This window comes from Podarcis vaucheri, assembly GCF_965113315.1.
Source record: "Podarcis vaucheri genome assembly, chromosome: 1".
Lineage (NCBI taxonomy): Eukaryota > Metazoa > Chordata > Lepidosauria > Squamata > Lacertidae > Podarcis > Podarcis vaucheri.
The window spans coordinates 74227565-74241225 of NC_138759.1; the positions used below are offsets into that span (position 1 = coordinate 74227565).

General features: G+C 43.0%; 1 protein-coding gene and 1 long non-coding RNA gene across 4 annotated transcripts in view; both read left to right on the forward strand.

Annotated features, from left to right (window-relative positions):
• LOC309516943 overlaps positions 1-2980 on the forward strand; it is a 7324-nt gene extending 4344 nt beyond the window's left edge. For 2 of the 3 annotated variants that reach the window (XR_014213084.1, XR_014213085.1), the window contains exon 3: positions 192-1528. This is a non-coding gene — a long non-coding RNA (uncharacterized lncRNA). Of the gene's footprint in view, positions 1-191; positions 1529-2908 lie in introns of those variants that run through there. The other variant, XR_014213083.1, reaches the window with a different exon arrangement.
• A 5415-nt stretch (positions 2981-8395) lies between these two features.
• NUCB2 (nucleobindin 2) overlaps positions 8396-13661 on the forward strand; it is a 37493-nt gene continuing 32227 nt past the window's right edge. Inside the window, exon 1 of the mRNA XM_082194409.1 lies at positions 8396-8761. Within this exon, the coding sequence (XP_082050535.1) occupies positions 8741-8761 (21 nt within the window). The 5' untranslated portion in view covers positions 8396-8740. The remainder of the gene's footprint in view (positions 8762-13661) is intronic.

Sequence of the window (13661 nt, forward strand, 5' to 3'; positions counted from 1 at the left end):
GGGGTGGGGGCTTCCTGGCTCAGCAGGAGACTTAAGTGGAGGAAGGAGGACAGAGTGTGTGTGCGTGGAGCAGGGGGACCCAAAGGCTTTGAAGCAGCCCTAGACTGAGTCTTCTCCTTTTGTCCTTTCCTTCAGTCTGACGGTTGCTCTTGTTCCCCTCCCTTTCTCCTCTCCCTTACTTTCCCTCACAGACACCTAACATGTCAAGGACCTTGAGGAGCTGGAACTAGTGCTGAGGATCTCCTTGAGAGGCCATCAGGAGGAGATACCTGCTGAGGAACATTTTTGCTGTCACGGGAGAAGGTGGGCCTGGCTTCCAGTCCTCAGGAATACTGGCACCAAAAGGTCCGGGTCTTGGCTGAAGAACAACAGCATAGTATGCGTTGACAGACTCAAGAGTCATTGCGTGGCTTGTAAGCAAGCAATTCCTGAAACATCTTCACTACCAGCAGCTGTGGTTAGGGTGTGGTCTACAAGAACGGAGTTTACAAGGTCTCCCTCTCGGGCCTTCTGCTCTCTGGAAACAACATAGGTTATGGGCTCCTTGGTGTAAATTTGCATGCTTTGCTGTGTTGTATCTTGCCTGAACTCCCTGTGATATTGACCTTTGACCGTTGCTTGACTTTGCCTCTGGATCATGTTTTGGACCTGAAATTATCCCCTCCGCTTGACCCTGGTTTGTTTGGACTGTGCTGCACCTTCAGCTTTGCTCTCCTTGGTGAATATTTTGCCAAGTTGCTTATAAATCCTGTGAGGGCCCTGAGGACACCCACTGGAATGTGACACAGCAAGAAGGAATTGCAGCTGTTCACTTAAGACTAGGGAAAGTAAAGGGGTATGCCCAGGTGAGTGGTTCCTTGTCCCTGGATGGACTGTAAGAATTTACAGTAGCTTATTCCTATCTGCATAGCTCCATCCTGGGTTTTATTACTTGGTCACATTAAGTGTGCTGCTATGTTGGAACTGATTGATCTGGCCTAGTTATCGCTGAAAGAACCAGCAAAATAATATATGTTATTCTTGGCTTGGTTTTTTTACTGCAACTTATCTGCAGGCTAAAGAATACTAATTATCCTACAAAAAGAGAGAAAAAGACTCAGTAAAGGAATGTAGTAAAAGAAATTTGGAAGTTTTTAGTGTTTTATTGTGCTTTTAATTCTTTTGGGAGCTGCCCAGAGTGGCTGGGGAAACCCAGCCAGATGGGTGGGGCATAAATAATAAAAAATTGTTATTATTATTATTATTATTATTATTATTATTATTAAGTGATGGAGGGGAAGCAGCAATAACAAGAGGAATGCCAAAAAGTAGAACACGATGGACGAGATAAAGCTATTCAATTAATATCAAAAACCCTAAACAACTTGGACCCCTAATAAGTTTTTATATAAGCCCAAGAGCTTCTGCATGCCTGAGATAATTCTTATTTCCTTTTGGATTGAAGACCCTTTTGCCATATAACAAACTGCTTTTTAACTTCTCCCATTTTCAAAAGTGGTTTCTCACGTAGTGTGAGCAAAAAGAGGGACAGCTGCATAGGCGCCGACTCCATGGGGCCTGAGGGGGCCCGAGCCCCCTCAAAAATTCGTTTGGGGGGACTCCGCCCCCTCAATAATCTCGGGCGCCCCTCCAGCAGAGCGCCACCGTCGCCCCTCCCCCAGCCCAAAATGCACAGGGTCGGGCTGCATGCCTCCTGCCCTCCCTCCCGAGCAAAAGCTCCACCCAATTTCCTTCGGAGCTGATTAATAGGCGCAGCACGCTCTCCCCTATTCGCTCACGAGGAGGCGGCGCCACTTTATCTGCATATTCATGAGCTTATTTATTATTCATGAGCTTTCGCAGGCTCCCCCAATATTTTTTATAAGTCGGCGCCCCCTGGACAGCTGTTTAAGATACACAAGTCTCAATCTTCTTTAATGTACAAAACTCACTGCATGGTTCTTATGCATTGCCAAGCGTAATTTTAAAGTTTGTTCACACATTTTAATCTATGCAGGGTATGGACTTCATGCCACAGGCAGTAAGTGCATAAAATGTTTACCGTGGGTACTAGACCTAATTGACCCATGTTAGCCGCTGAAATCAATTACTAATTTTGTTGTTCAGCTTTCTATTTCATTAGTGCTTCCAAAAGTACTGACTTTTGGCCATTCTATATCCAATTATCTAAACCCTGAAGAATCCACCTCCCTGTGCTTCTTCATATTTTGCTGATGAGATCATGTTGTTCCTTGACATAATTGACACATTGCTGTGCAGCTTCAAACAAAGTCTAACCAAGGCTGCAGATGTGACTATTGATTGTGGAGAGCTATGACAATGAGATTTATCTGCAGTTGCTCTAAAACGGCAACCAGTGTGTGTCTGTATAATGGGGGAAGGGGTTAACTGCAAATAAAAAACTACAAATAAAATTTACAAAAACAGATGGGCAAAATAGATATTTATTTATTTTTAATTACTGTACATGGAACCCTTCATCAGGTGGAATGGAAAGGTGATTTGTTTTCCACTTAGGTTGTCTCTGCACTCACAGGCTGGTGCCCATTGAGACTGCTAGGGCAAAAGGAAGGGAGCCCAACAGTAGGTGGAGCCAGAGCCAATGACAGGCAGAGTCAACTAATTATAGTTTCATCTCCATCCTCCTTCCTGCTGAATTCTTCAGTGGCAACGCTGCCAGAAGCTGCCAGCCAGTGCCATTCTCTAGAGTCTAGACTGGCTGTAATTGCTCCACCAACCCTCCACTGATCTGCATTATACACAAAATGCTCATGGCATTCTGGATCCCCGGGGGATTGGATTTTGTTCTCCATCCCATGTCTACATAAAAGCAGTTTTCTCTCAGTGCCAGGGCAGGGATTAGGATTAGCCTGTTTAGGCAGGATAACTCCTCCTATCTAATTTCCAGGGTAATTCTCCATAAGGGAGAGGACACCCTAGATGTGTAGCATTTGGTTAAGAAATAAAGCTTTTAAACTTCCATTGTTGTCTGGTGGTTTATCCTTATATCCTTGCATTGCCTTTCAAATAAAACTCCTCTGCTGTGTTCCCAGACCTGAAAACCTTGTCACACACAGCAAGGCTGTTGTTTTGAAGTTCCAACTCTCAAACGGGATCGTAGCAAAACAACAACTTCATTGTGCATCTTCTCATAGCTCTACAATTTCTGTGGTTAATCGGAAAAATAATTGAAGCTAATGTGTTAAGAATTATCCAAAGCTTATTCCACATTGCTTTTTTTGTCAGCAGAGACTGGTGTAATAAACTAAGTGAAAGCTGCATGTAATTCTTAAAATTAAGTATCCGACTGGCATTTCTCTGTGAATTTTTAAGCATGCTAATTGCTACAGATACCAAATGTTCTTTTCAGATATGTCCTCAATAATGGCAAGTGAAGCAACAATTTAAAACTGAGGGTACATCTTTCTGACATTTAAGATTACAGCTTGGCGCTTGAATAACTCTGTCAAGACCTTAACTGCGCTCATTTATTCAGTATTTAAAGTTCTTCTTGTGATAAAGACAGTTCTGTATCTACTGGTGCTCGATGGAAATTAAGAAGGAATTTCAGGAATTAAAATCACATTTATTTCCTTTGATGTTTTATCAGGACTATAAAAGCTTTGTTCTCTATGTGGCCTACTGTCACGGCTCTCAAAGTGTGAGAATGAGATACAGGAAGTTGCTAAGGAGATTGGAGCAATTGCCAAACCCTTCCAAGTCTAGTTCTGTGTATTATTTCATTGGAACAGGAAACAAAGTGCTCTCATACAGCTTTCTTCCAGTAAAACAGGCAGCTGAGTGAACCATCCTGCACCCATACCAGTCTGGTGTTACTCTCAGAAACAATATAACAGTATTTTTTGTTTGCTTGCTTGTTTAGATGCCCCTCACAACCCAAGACTTGAAACTGTATTTTACATAGCTTGCGCATAAATCCAGCGCTGGTTGTTAATGGTAACACCCCAGGATCAGGAGAATAGATGAGATCTGTTGAAAAAAGACCCAGCATTAGGAGGATTGACCCTGCGGCAGGATCTGAGAGCCTTGTGGATGCCAGGAAGTGTTTCAACTTGTCTTTCATCACCGAGCCCTACCCTGATAGGAGAACTACAAGATGGATGTATAGGATTATAGCCAAAGTAATGTGGCAAGACCTCACCCTTATAAAAACTTGAAGGCCAGACTTCCTCTGTGTGAGCAATAAGGGGACTGAGCTTCCTATTGTTTCCTGCCACAGATCATAGCTGTCAAGTGTCCCTTATTTGAAGGGACAGTCCCTTATTCCAGCGCCATGTCCCGCTGCTGTCCCTTATTGATGGATGTCCCTTAAATGATGTCCCTTAAATTTAAATGGAAGCAGCTCCTCTCCCTCCCTCCCTGCCAGCCAGAGAGGAGGGAGGCTCCAACTGTGTTGCTTGGCTGTGTTGCTCACCCAATAAGAAGTCTAAGAACGACTGGGGGGTGGAGCTTGCATGCCTTGTGCTGATCAAATCATCTGCATTGCCTGGGGACTCGCCTTTGCTCAGCGCTTCCCAGCAGAGAGGTGACGGTGGTTTCCCTTGAGGCTTCGTTTGGCTGCTGGCTGGGCTTTCTGCCTTTGGCTCAGAGGGGCTCAGAAGTTGAAGATACCTGTGCTGAGTGCTCGGATCGGAATCGGATGGATACGTCATCGACGGCCCACTCACCCTTGCCGGCGGAAAGGTCTGTCTGGAACGGGGGCACATGGTGGGGGGAAAGGAAAGGAGATCTCGTGGGAGTGGGGGCTTTTGAATTTGTTTTGGAGGCTCCTTTGATTGACTTATGAGGGAAAAGAAAGGAGCTGGTTGACTAAAATGGTGGGTGACTGGCGATCTCGTGGCGAGGGGGGGAGGCTGTGTGTGTGTGGCTAGTTAATGCAAGCTGACGAGGTTTTTGAATGCTGGACGCCATTTTGTTGCACGTGCTATTGCAAACTTTGCAGTGCAAAGCCAGGCCGGGGAGCCATCTTAAGTTGAGGCTGCATAGGCCTTGTGGTGCATGTGATTCAGATTCTATTCAGTTGAACCTCTGGTTACAAAGTTGGTTGGACAGTGTTCTTGAAGCTACCAGCATGAGTTTGACCAGACTGCAGGAGGACAGGAAGACTGGAGTGCCTGGAACAGATGAGGCTGCAGGTCCCTTATTTTGGCTGCTGATCCCTTATTTTCAAGGCTGCTGGTCCCTTATTTTCAAATCTGTAAGTTGACAGCTATGCCACAGATTCACTTTTTGTTATTGCAAATACAGTAACAAGAGTCCTGTTCATGCCTTGTTATACAGATTGTGCATACACATAGCCTTTGAAACACACATGGATCTTTTTTTAGTATACCAGTACTACACTTCTCTGAGTTAAGAGGAAGGGATTTTGGACAGCAACTTCTCTGTTGCCAAAACATATGGAAACAAGCCTTAATGAGACTAGCATAGGAATTTAAATGCAATGAAGGTTTGTTAATTTTAACTAAATCTTTGAGTGAACATTGGTTTGAAGAACCACATATATTTTCCAGGATATATACCCCAAGAATTGATAGACTTGGAAATGATAGTTGATGCATGGCACTGAAAGCATTCTAAATTAAGCATCATTTTCAGGAAGAAACTAGATTTCTTAGCAACAGGTATGTGGTATGTTTTTGCCAAGTGCTATTTCCTCCTTTTTCAAGGAAAGGAAAACACTTGGCAGTCTGCAGATTTTTTTGCTCTCACTGGGAAATAGATCATGTTTTGCTGCAGCTGTCTGCTAAGAAATGGAAGAGTTGTTTTGTGAGGATTACTGGCAGTGTGTGTTTCCCTCTTTTCAGTATAAATAATCATCCCAACTGTAGTGAAAGCACTTTGCTTATTTTGTGTGTGGGTAGCATTTACTGTGGAACAATGTGGCCGACAGCAATAAACACATTTCTTCAAAGTTTAAGATGCAGCAGCACTACATGGTTTTATATTCAGGCCTATTGAAGATCTGCCAGCTGAGAGACTATAGGATTTGGCATAAGCCCCACAACACAACAGATGGTCCCTTCCAACTCTACAATTCTATGTGTCTATGGACACATAACTCCCCTAATACACCAGTGATCGCCTCCTGAAGCCCCTTTACCCTGCATTCATATTAATTGGAAGACTTGTGTTTAGGTTTGACTATACAGAAAAAAATGTTTATATACAGCACATTTGTTTACAACCTTTAATTTAAAACTATTTTGACTTGCAAGGTGGTTCACTTTAAAACCCCCCCTTAATGGCATTATTTTACCAGATGCACAAGCTTCTGTGTTTCATGAGCTACTATATTCAGTAGGGGCAAGGATTCGGTACAATTAATTTCCCCCCCTTCATCTAAGCTATACTACTGCTATCTTGTCTTGCTTGATTTGTCCACAGCTAGATAGACTTCTGACCTGACTCAAGTGCATGTTTGCCCAAAAGTAAATCCTGCATTGGGGTTGATGGCTCCATCAGTACAGCATGAGACTCTTAATCTTGTGGGTTCGAGCCCCACATTGGGCAAAAAGACTCCTGCATTGCTGGGGGCTGGACTAGATGACTCTGGTGGTCTCTTCCCACTCTACAGCTCTATGATTCTATAGTTCTATGACTTTCAGGAAGCCAAACTGGAATTCCTCTGCATAAGATCTTGGAGAACCTCTCTGGTATGAGTAGATGTTAGTACACGTTAGAAAACTTTAAAAATATTATAAACATTCCCTTAATGAATGAAAAGAAGAAAAAACCAAAATTACAAAGGCACTAAGCTAGATAATTCACATTCTATAATTTGATTTATGAGAAAGAAAACCCAAATATGACAAGAACATGTGAAGATACATATATAAATAACCTTGATTCCAAAGTAAAACATAAACACTTCCTATAGTTTAAATAAAAGTCAGAAAATGAAAGTCCCCCTCCAGCATTTGATCAAGTACATAGGGTTTAAGATTGTTTTGAGTAGATATGATCTGAGCTTTTACAAATTCTCTCTAGATGTCTCAAATTATTATTTTATTACAAATAATTTTAATGAAAGATTTTATTGGTTTATAAAAGTACATGCATTGTCTCTTTTTCAGGTTGTAAAGTCTTCTCTACAGATCAGTTACATTTGAGATGAGACATAAGTGTTATGCAGTATTCATTTATTACATTTCCTTGGTAGTGAGGAGTCTCAAATCTTTTTATCCCAAAATCCAGAGATTTTAGCATTATAGCCACATCAACCCAAGTACCACAAGATCTACTGCACCACTGCATTGGCTCAGCATCAGTGTTAAGTGTAACCCAAAGGGTTCTGATTTCCTCCTCCTGCCCTCCAAAAGGCCCAAAGATCAAGTAGTTGAAGGATGCAAGGACTATTAATGTGAACCAATGTTTCTGCCATTCCGTTTCAGTATCAGAAGTGCAGAAGCAAACACACACAAATTTGCAAAGCCACCCTAAGTTTATTTACACTCTTTTACCATAACTTCTGTTATTTCACTTTCTTCTTGGTTCTGTTATTATTGTTACTATTGTTATTTATTCAATTTGTATACCACCTTTTGGACGCGGGTGGCGCTGTGGGTTAAACCACAGAGCCTAGGACTTGCCGATCAGAAGGTCGGTGGTTCGAATCCCTGAGATGGGGTGAGCTCCCGTTGCTCGGTCCCAGCTCCTGCCAACCTAGCAGTTCGAAAGCATATCAAAGTGCAAGTAGATAAATAGGTACCGCTCCGGCGGGAAGGTAAACGGCATTTCCATGCGCTGCTCTGGTTCGCCAGAAACGGCTTAGTCATGCTGGCCACATGACCCGGAAGCTGTACGCCAGCTCCCTCGGCCAATAAAGCGAGATGAGCGCCACAACCCCAGAGTTGGCCACGAATGGACCTAATGGTCAGGGGTCCCTTTACCTTTACGTTTTGTACCACCTTTCATCCAAAGATCACAGGACGGTTCACAACATATATATTTTTTGTTTTAATGTAGCTATGTGGGCTTTATTTTCTTGTTTGTTTGCCTGTTCTGGAGGACTCTGCCTTGCTGGAGGGATTTGAATTTACTGGCGCCTGGGGATCCTCCTTCTCCGGGAAATTCCAGATGCTGGGACCAAGGGACAAGGATTGATTCAAAATGAATAACTCTCTGGCTCCCCCTTCCTCTTCTTCCAAGGCTTCTTGGCCGCTGGCAGCTTCCTCTACATCAACTCACCGCCCCCTCCCGGCTTTATTCTTCCTCAACGCGGCGCGTCACTGAGCGGGGGGGGGCGGGGAAATCAAACTAGCACCGCCCACCGCCGCTACCGCCACGTACCTTCCCCCAGCGCAACGCACCTCCCCAGGCCTGTTTCGCCGCCTGCGCAACCGAACGCGGCTGCTTCGCCGTCGCCCAATCGTGGCCCTACGCGATGCCCAGAAGGGGGACAGGCTCCGCCAATCCGCGTGCTCCGAGAGGTGGTGCCTATTACTATGGGAACGGGGGAACTAGGTTTCGCTACAGATCTGCTTCAAGGGGGTGTATCGGCGAAGAGAGAGGCTGAGAGGACGGAAGGGAAGAAGGCAGGGAAAGGGAAGGGAGGAAGGCAGGAAGGCGGGCGGAAAAGAAGCCACCAGGTGCCTGGCAACTGGGCTGCTGTTGCTGGGGGCTCTGTAGGCTGCCTCTCTCTCCTATCACGCGAGTACACAATAGGCAGAAGCCACATCAGCTGGAAGACGCTCAGGATCTCTCCGTCTCCATAGCTATGAATCACAGCGAGATAAAGGTAAGTCAGGTTTCCTCCAAAGCTGGACCAGAAGGGGCGAGCTGGCTGCCCGCTGGGATGGTGCACTTGCTTGGACCCTTCCTGGGTAATGAGCTCAGTGGACAGGTGTCACTCTTAAGTTTCTTCTTTGCCCAACAGGTTATTCTAGCAGCACATTTTAAGCCGTGGGCAGGGTGGGAAGTGGGAGTCTGATTTGCTTTTCAACTAAGGGGCTGTCAAATTGGGTGGTGGTGAGCCATGGCTATTGTTGGCACCTGCAGAGCTTGCCACCTTCTGAGAAAGTGTGCTTGCCCAAGGTAGGAGAAGTGTAGTGTCGGTTAAATTGATGGAGAGGAGCTGGTCCAAGGGGTTAGCTGCACCTGGGATACTCATGCTGGCTAGCACATGTAGTCAAAGTTCCCTTTTGAATGGCAGAATTAACGCCTGTGACCTTGTGATGACATCAGTTCACCTAGGGGAAAAGTGTGCTTTTAAAAAGTCAGAAGTATGCCCAGTTTTACTCTTCTTAACTCATCAATGGGATGGAGTGATAAAGGCATTATGTGAGCAACTCTTGTCCTCAAATATACAATGCAGCAAATAGTAATACACACACACACACACACACACGCTACTATATTGTTGGGGTACAAAAGTATTTGAAGTATAATCAAGTGTTTTCTGTGTTACTTCTTGAGATGGTAGGACCACAATCTATGAGTAAGCTCCCCATTTATTGCATATTTAAGCCTGTCTTACGCTGTATGTTTGTATGTTTCAGATCCTTGTATTCTATTTTCTATGCAAGGTGTCCTTAATATGTCAGCTACATCCAAGTTAATGTGTGTGTGGGAAATTATACTTAAGTTAATCTGTGGGTAAGCATAGTCAGCTCCTTGATGTAGGCACGTGGGTTGTTTCCTTTAAATGGTAGAATATTGCCACTTTGTTTTATTGTGCTATCAGAACAATTATTGTTTAGTTCTTTAAAAACACTGTGAAATAAAATGGTTCTAGCAATGAATGAAAGCAGTGACCTGTTGATTCATCATAGCCCTTGTTATGTGTAAAAAAAGGGGGGAGTGTGCAGGGAAGCAAGCTTTCTTTTACATTCACAAGAAAACCTTGACTGAACTGGTTTTAATGCAGTTCAGGGCTTCATGTTCAGATAAGATGGATAGCATTAGTCTTGGCTAGGTCCCTTGTGCACGATGTCCTCAATGGGTGCCATTCCTGAGTGTGCCTACCTCCTCACTGATGTCCCAACTAACCATTAACTTGCTTTCTTCTTCTGGTCTCAGTCGCATATCTGCCCAAAGGGAGAGAGTTGTTCTTTCTTGTTACTTTTGCTACTGCTTGAATACTCGGAGAAGACAGGTGAGCAGGTAGAGACAGCAGGAAGGAGCAGCAGCACCAGAGCCAGGAGATGTTGGGAATTGGTCATGGCCTGCTGGAAAGGTGTGGGCCTCGGCAGATGACAAATAATGCCTACCTCTGACACTCATTTCTTATGTCACTGCCAGTACCTGTGGTCCCCCCTGGCTTCTCAGAAGATTAAAAGAGGACTTCAGTGATTGTGGCTTTTATACTGTGACAATTATTTCAGCATAATCACATTATCTGATTTTATCTGCGTTGTTCAATTTAATAAGATCTTTATTTGAAAATGAAGAACGGTTTTAATATTTACAGTATTGTCAACCGCCTTATTTGGGAATTGGGCCATCACTGAATTTAGCAAGGTAATTCATTTCACATGGGTGGGAATCTTTTTTCCATTTTTGATTGGTCAGCTGCTCCACATAGAGCAAGGGCAAATTCATCCATTTGAAAAATTTTCTATTGCATTCTTACCCTTCTGCCTTGCAGGAAACTTGTAAAGTGACAAATAACGATAAAGAAGTGTAGTAAGGCTGGCTGCTCCTGGTTCTCCTCTGACAAGGACTCTCCTGGCTCAGAAGACAAACTTACAAGCTCTGTGCCTGGCCCTTTAGGATGTGCAGACTCCATTTAAAGCCAGTTGCACACCTCCATCCAGATGAACAGACTTCCCAGCACACAGTACAGCTAATTCATTTGCTATGCTGGCTGGAGCTGTTGCAATTTCGAGTTGAACAATATCTGGAAGGCTACGGGTTCCCCATTCCTGATGTAATGGATTTGTGGTGGTGTTAAACAAATTATTAGGAATACCTTTGCTTTGGTGCCAGAAATTTATTAGATGCTAAATAGAACCACATTGTTAACTTACCTGTCTTGCCTGAAACAAGTTGGTTGGTGCAGCTGAAAGTGGTTTAAGAGTGCCCCTGAGAAGGAATTTGCACCTGGAGGTTTTTCCCATTCCTGTGATTGGTGCTTTTTTGTTTTTTCCTTTTAAAAAGGCTATAGAAAAAAATAATATATTGACATGTATTATTGGAAATATCCAAAAGTTGAGAAAGGAAAAAATGTTCCTCCCTGAATATATATGCAATGTGTCTCTTCCTTCAAATCCCTCCTTACACCCTTTCTTGGGTGGCCTTGGTTTACCCCCTTAATCCTCATGCCATTAATCCTCATTTCCAACTGTGACCAGTTTTAAGAAGGTGTAACTGCATTTGGTTACATTCATCCCTTCTTGCTCTTGTCTCTCTCTTGCATTTTTCATTGCATCCTCTGTGGGCTCAGGAATAATGATGGTGCTGTATAAAACAATTATTAAATGTCTGAGCAAGTATGATGCAGTAGCTAATCCCCCCAAATACACTTAGCCATGAAGCTTACTGACAGACTTGGGCCAGTCACTATTATTTTAAAGCGTTTTTGCTTTATTTGCTGTTTAAAAACTTCCAATGTAGGTTAGGCTGAGGATAAAATGAGGATGGGAGAAGAAGCACGTAAGTTGTATTGAGCTCACTGGAGAAAATGCAACATCAAAGTGTTTCGTTGTGGTTGGAAGAACATCAAACCTAATACCATGTTCAGTTAAATTTGAGGTACAACCACAGACCACATTTTGACTGTTTAATGTTGCAACTGTGGAGAATGGCTTTAGCAAGATCTTCCTTCTTTTTTGAGGCTTGCATCACTTTCTTAGCGGGGTATAATTAACCTGAAGGAAAGAGGTATGAGGTGAAATATTTTCAAAGTATCCAGATATTTGAAATCCATTGAAGCATATCCATATAAACCAGAATCTTTCCCTTTTTTGTACTTTTAAAAGAAAATGGGCAGTTGTTTATCAAGGATTTTTTAGGAATAGGATATTATATCATGGGACAGGATATAGGATTAAAAGATCTAACTTTGAACCAGGTTACCCAAAAGACCAACTTTCCCTACATTTCCTGGTAAGGGCACTGAGGTGATCAAATGGAATCAAGTTAGTCTTGCCGGAGTCTAATAATTATCAGCTTATGGTGATATGGAGGAAGGTTTTTCACTGATGTTACAGAGCATGCTCGCTGTTGAAATAAGAGATGCCTTATCAGTATTGGTGTTTGCCAGCTTTTGAAGACACACCTGGTTACCCAGGCATTCTCTTTATCTGAGCCTCCGACTTCCATTACTATGTTGTTTAATTGGAATTATTTTATTGTATATTTTCATTGTGGATATAAAAGGGTGGTATTCAACAAAATTGTTGGGTGCATGTTTACATTTATTTATCATTTTGTGAATCACCTTCCACAATAAGTCCCAAGGTGATTTACAGCCATACAACAAAAGCAACAAAAATAGGTTTAAAAACAATACAGAAAACATAAGTCGTAAAGAAATGTTATGTATTCTAAATACATACTCTGCTTCTTTGGTAAGTTATGACTTACATAACCTTGAAAGAATATATCCAGGATAGCTTTTCTACAAGTTCCAACTTGTACAGAAGAAAAAAAGAGGAGTGGGGAGGCTGAGTATTTTTTTACAGTTCAGCCTCCTTTGGAAATTATAGTCAGTAATGTCTCAAAAAGAAAAAAAGGGGGGAAAAGAGTTTGCTGGCTTCTTAAAGACTAACAAATTTATTACAACAATAAATATGGCATAAGACTGTTTGGTATTTTTGCTGCAAGAGACTAATATGGCTATCCCTCTGGAAACCAAAATTAGGAGATGGGGAGGATGGGAGGCACATAGATTGTAATGACGTGTCATCTTAAAGCAGGTTGGCTATGGCTTAGAGTTGAAAAGATCTTGTCTTCTGCTGACAGATCTCAGGAGAATTACATTACTCCAGCCATCCCAGTTCAACCAGTATAGAAAAAAAGAGGGAGAGGCCAGACAGGGTTAAGGCTCGGGAAAATATGGCTGTTACAGATGCTAAGTAGCTAGGAAGCCAGTAAAGGGATTTAAGGAGAAAGGTACTATGTTCTATGAGGGAATTCCTGTTTGGCCAGTCAGTTAATTTGTGTTCGGATGAGCTATAGAGCCAGCTAGTGTGATCAAAAGCTCTTAAATATAACTTTCCCAAATCATGAATTGGCTTTTCAGCATCATAGGTGTAAGGCAATGTGAAAATTCTGCCTTGGTGTTGACGGCACATATGAATGGACTGTAAACCGCCCTGAGACCTCTGGGTATCAGACGGTATATAATTTCAATAAAAATAGTAATGTATGATAATATTTTTATTATTTATACCCTACCCACCTGGCTGGGTTTCCCCAGCCACTCTTGGCGGCTCCCAACATAATATTAAAAACATGATCAAACATCAAAAACTTCCCTAAACAGGGCTGCCTTCAGATTTCTTTTAAAAGTCAGATAGTTGTTTTATTTCCTTGACATTTGATGGGAGGGCATTCCACGGGGCGGGCGCCACTACCGAGAAGGCCCTCTGCCTGGTTCTCTGTAACCTCACTTCTCGCAGGGAGGGAAGTGCCAGAGGTCCTCGGCGCTGGACCTCAGTGTCTGGCCTGGACATGGGGGTGGAGATGCTCCTTCA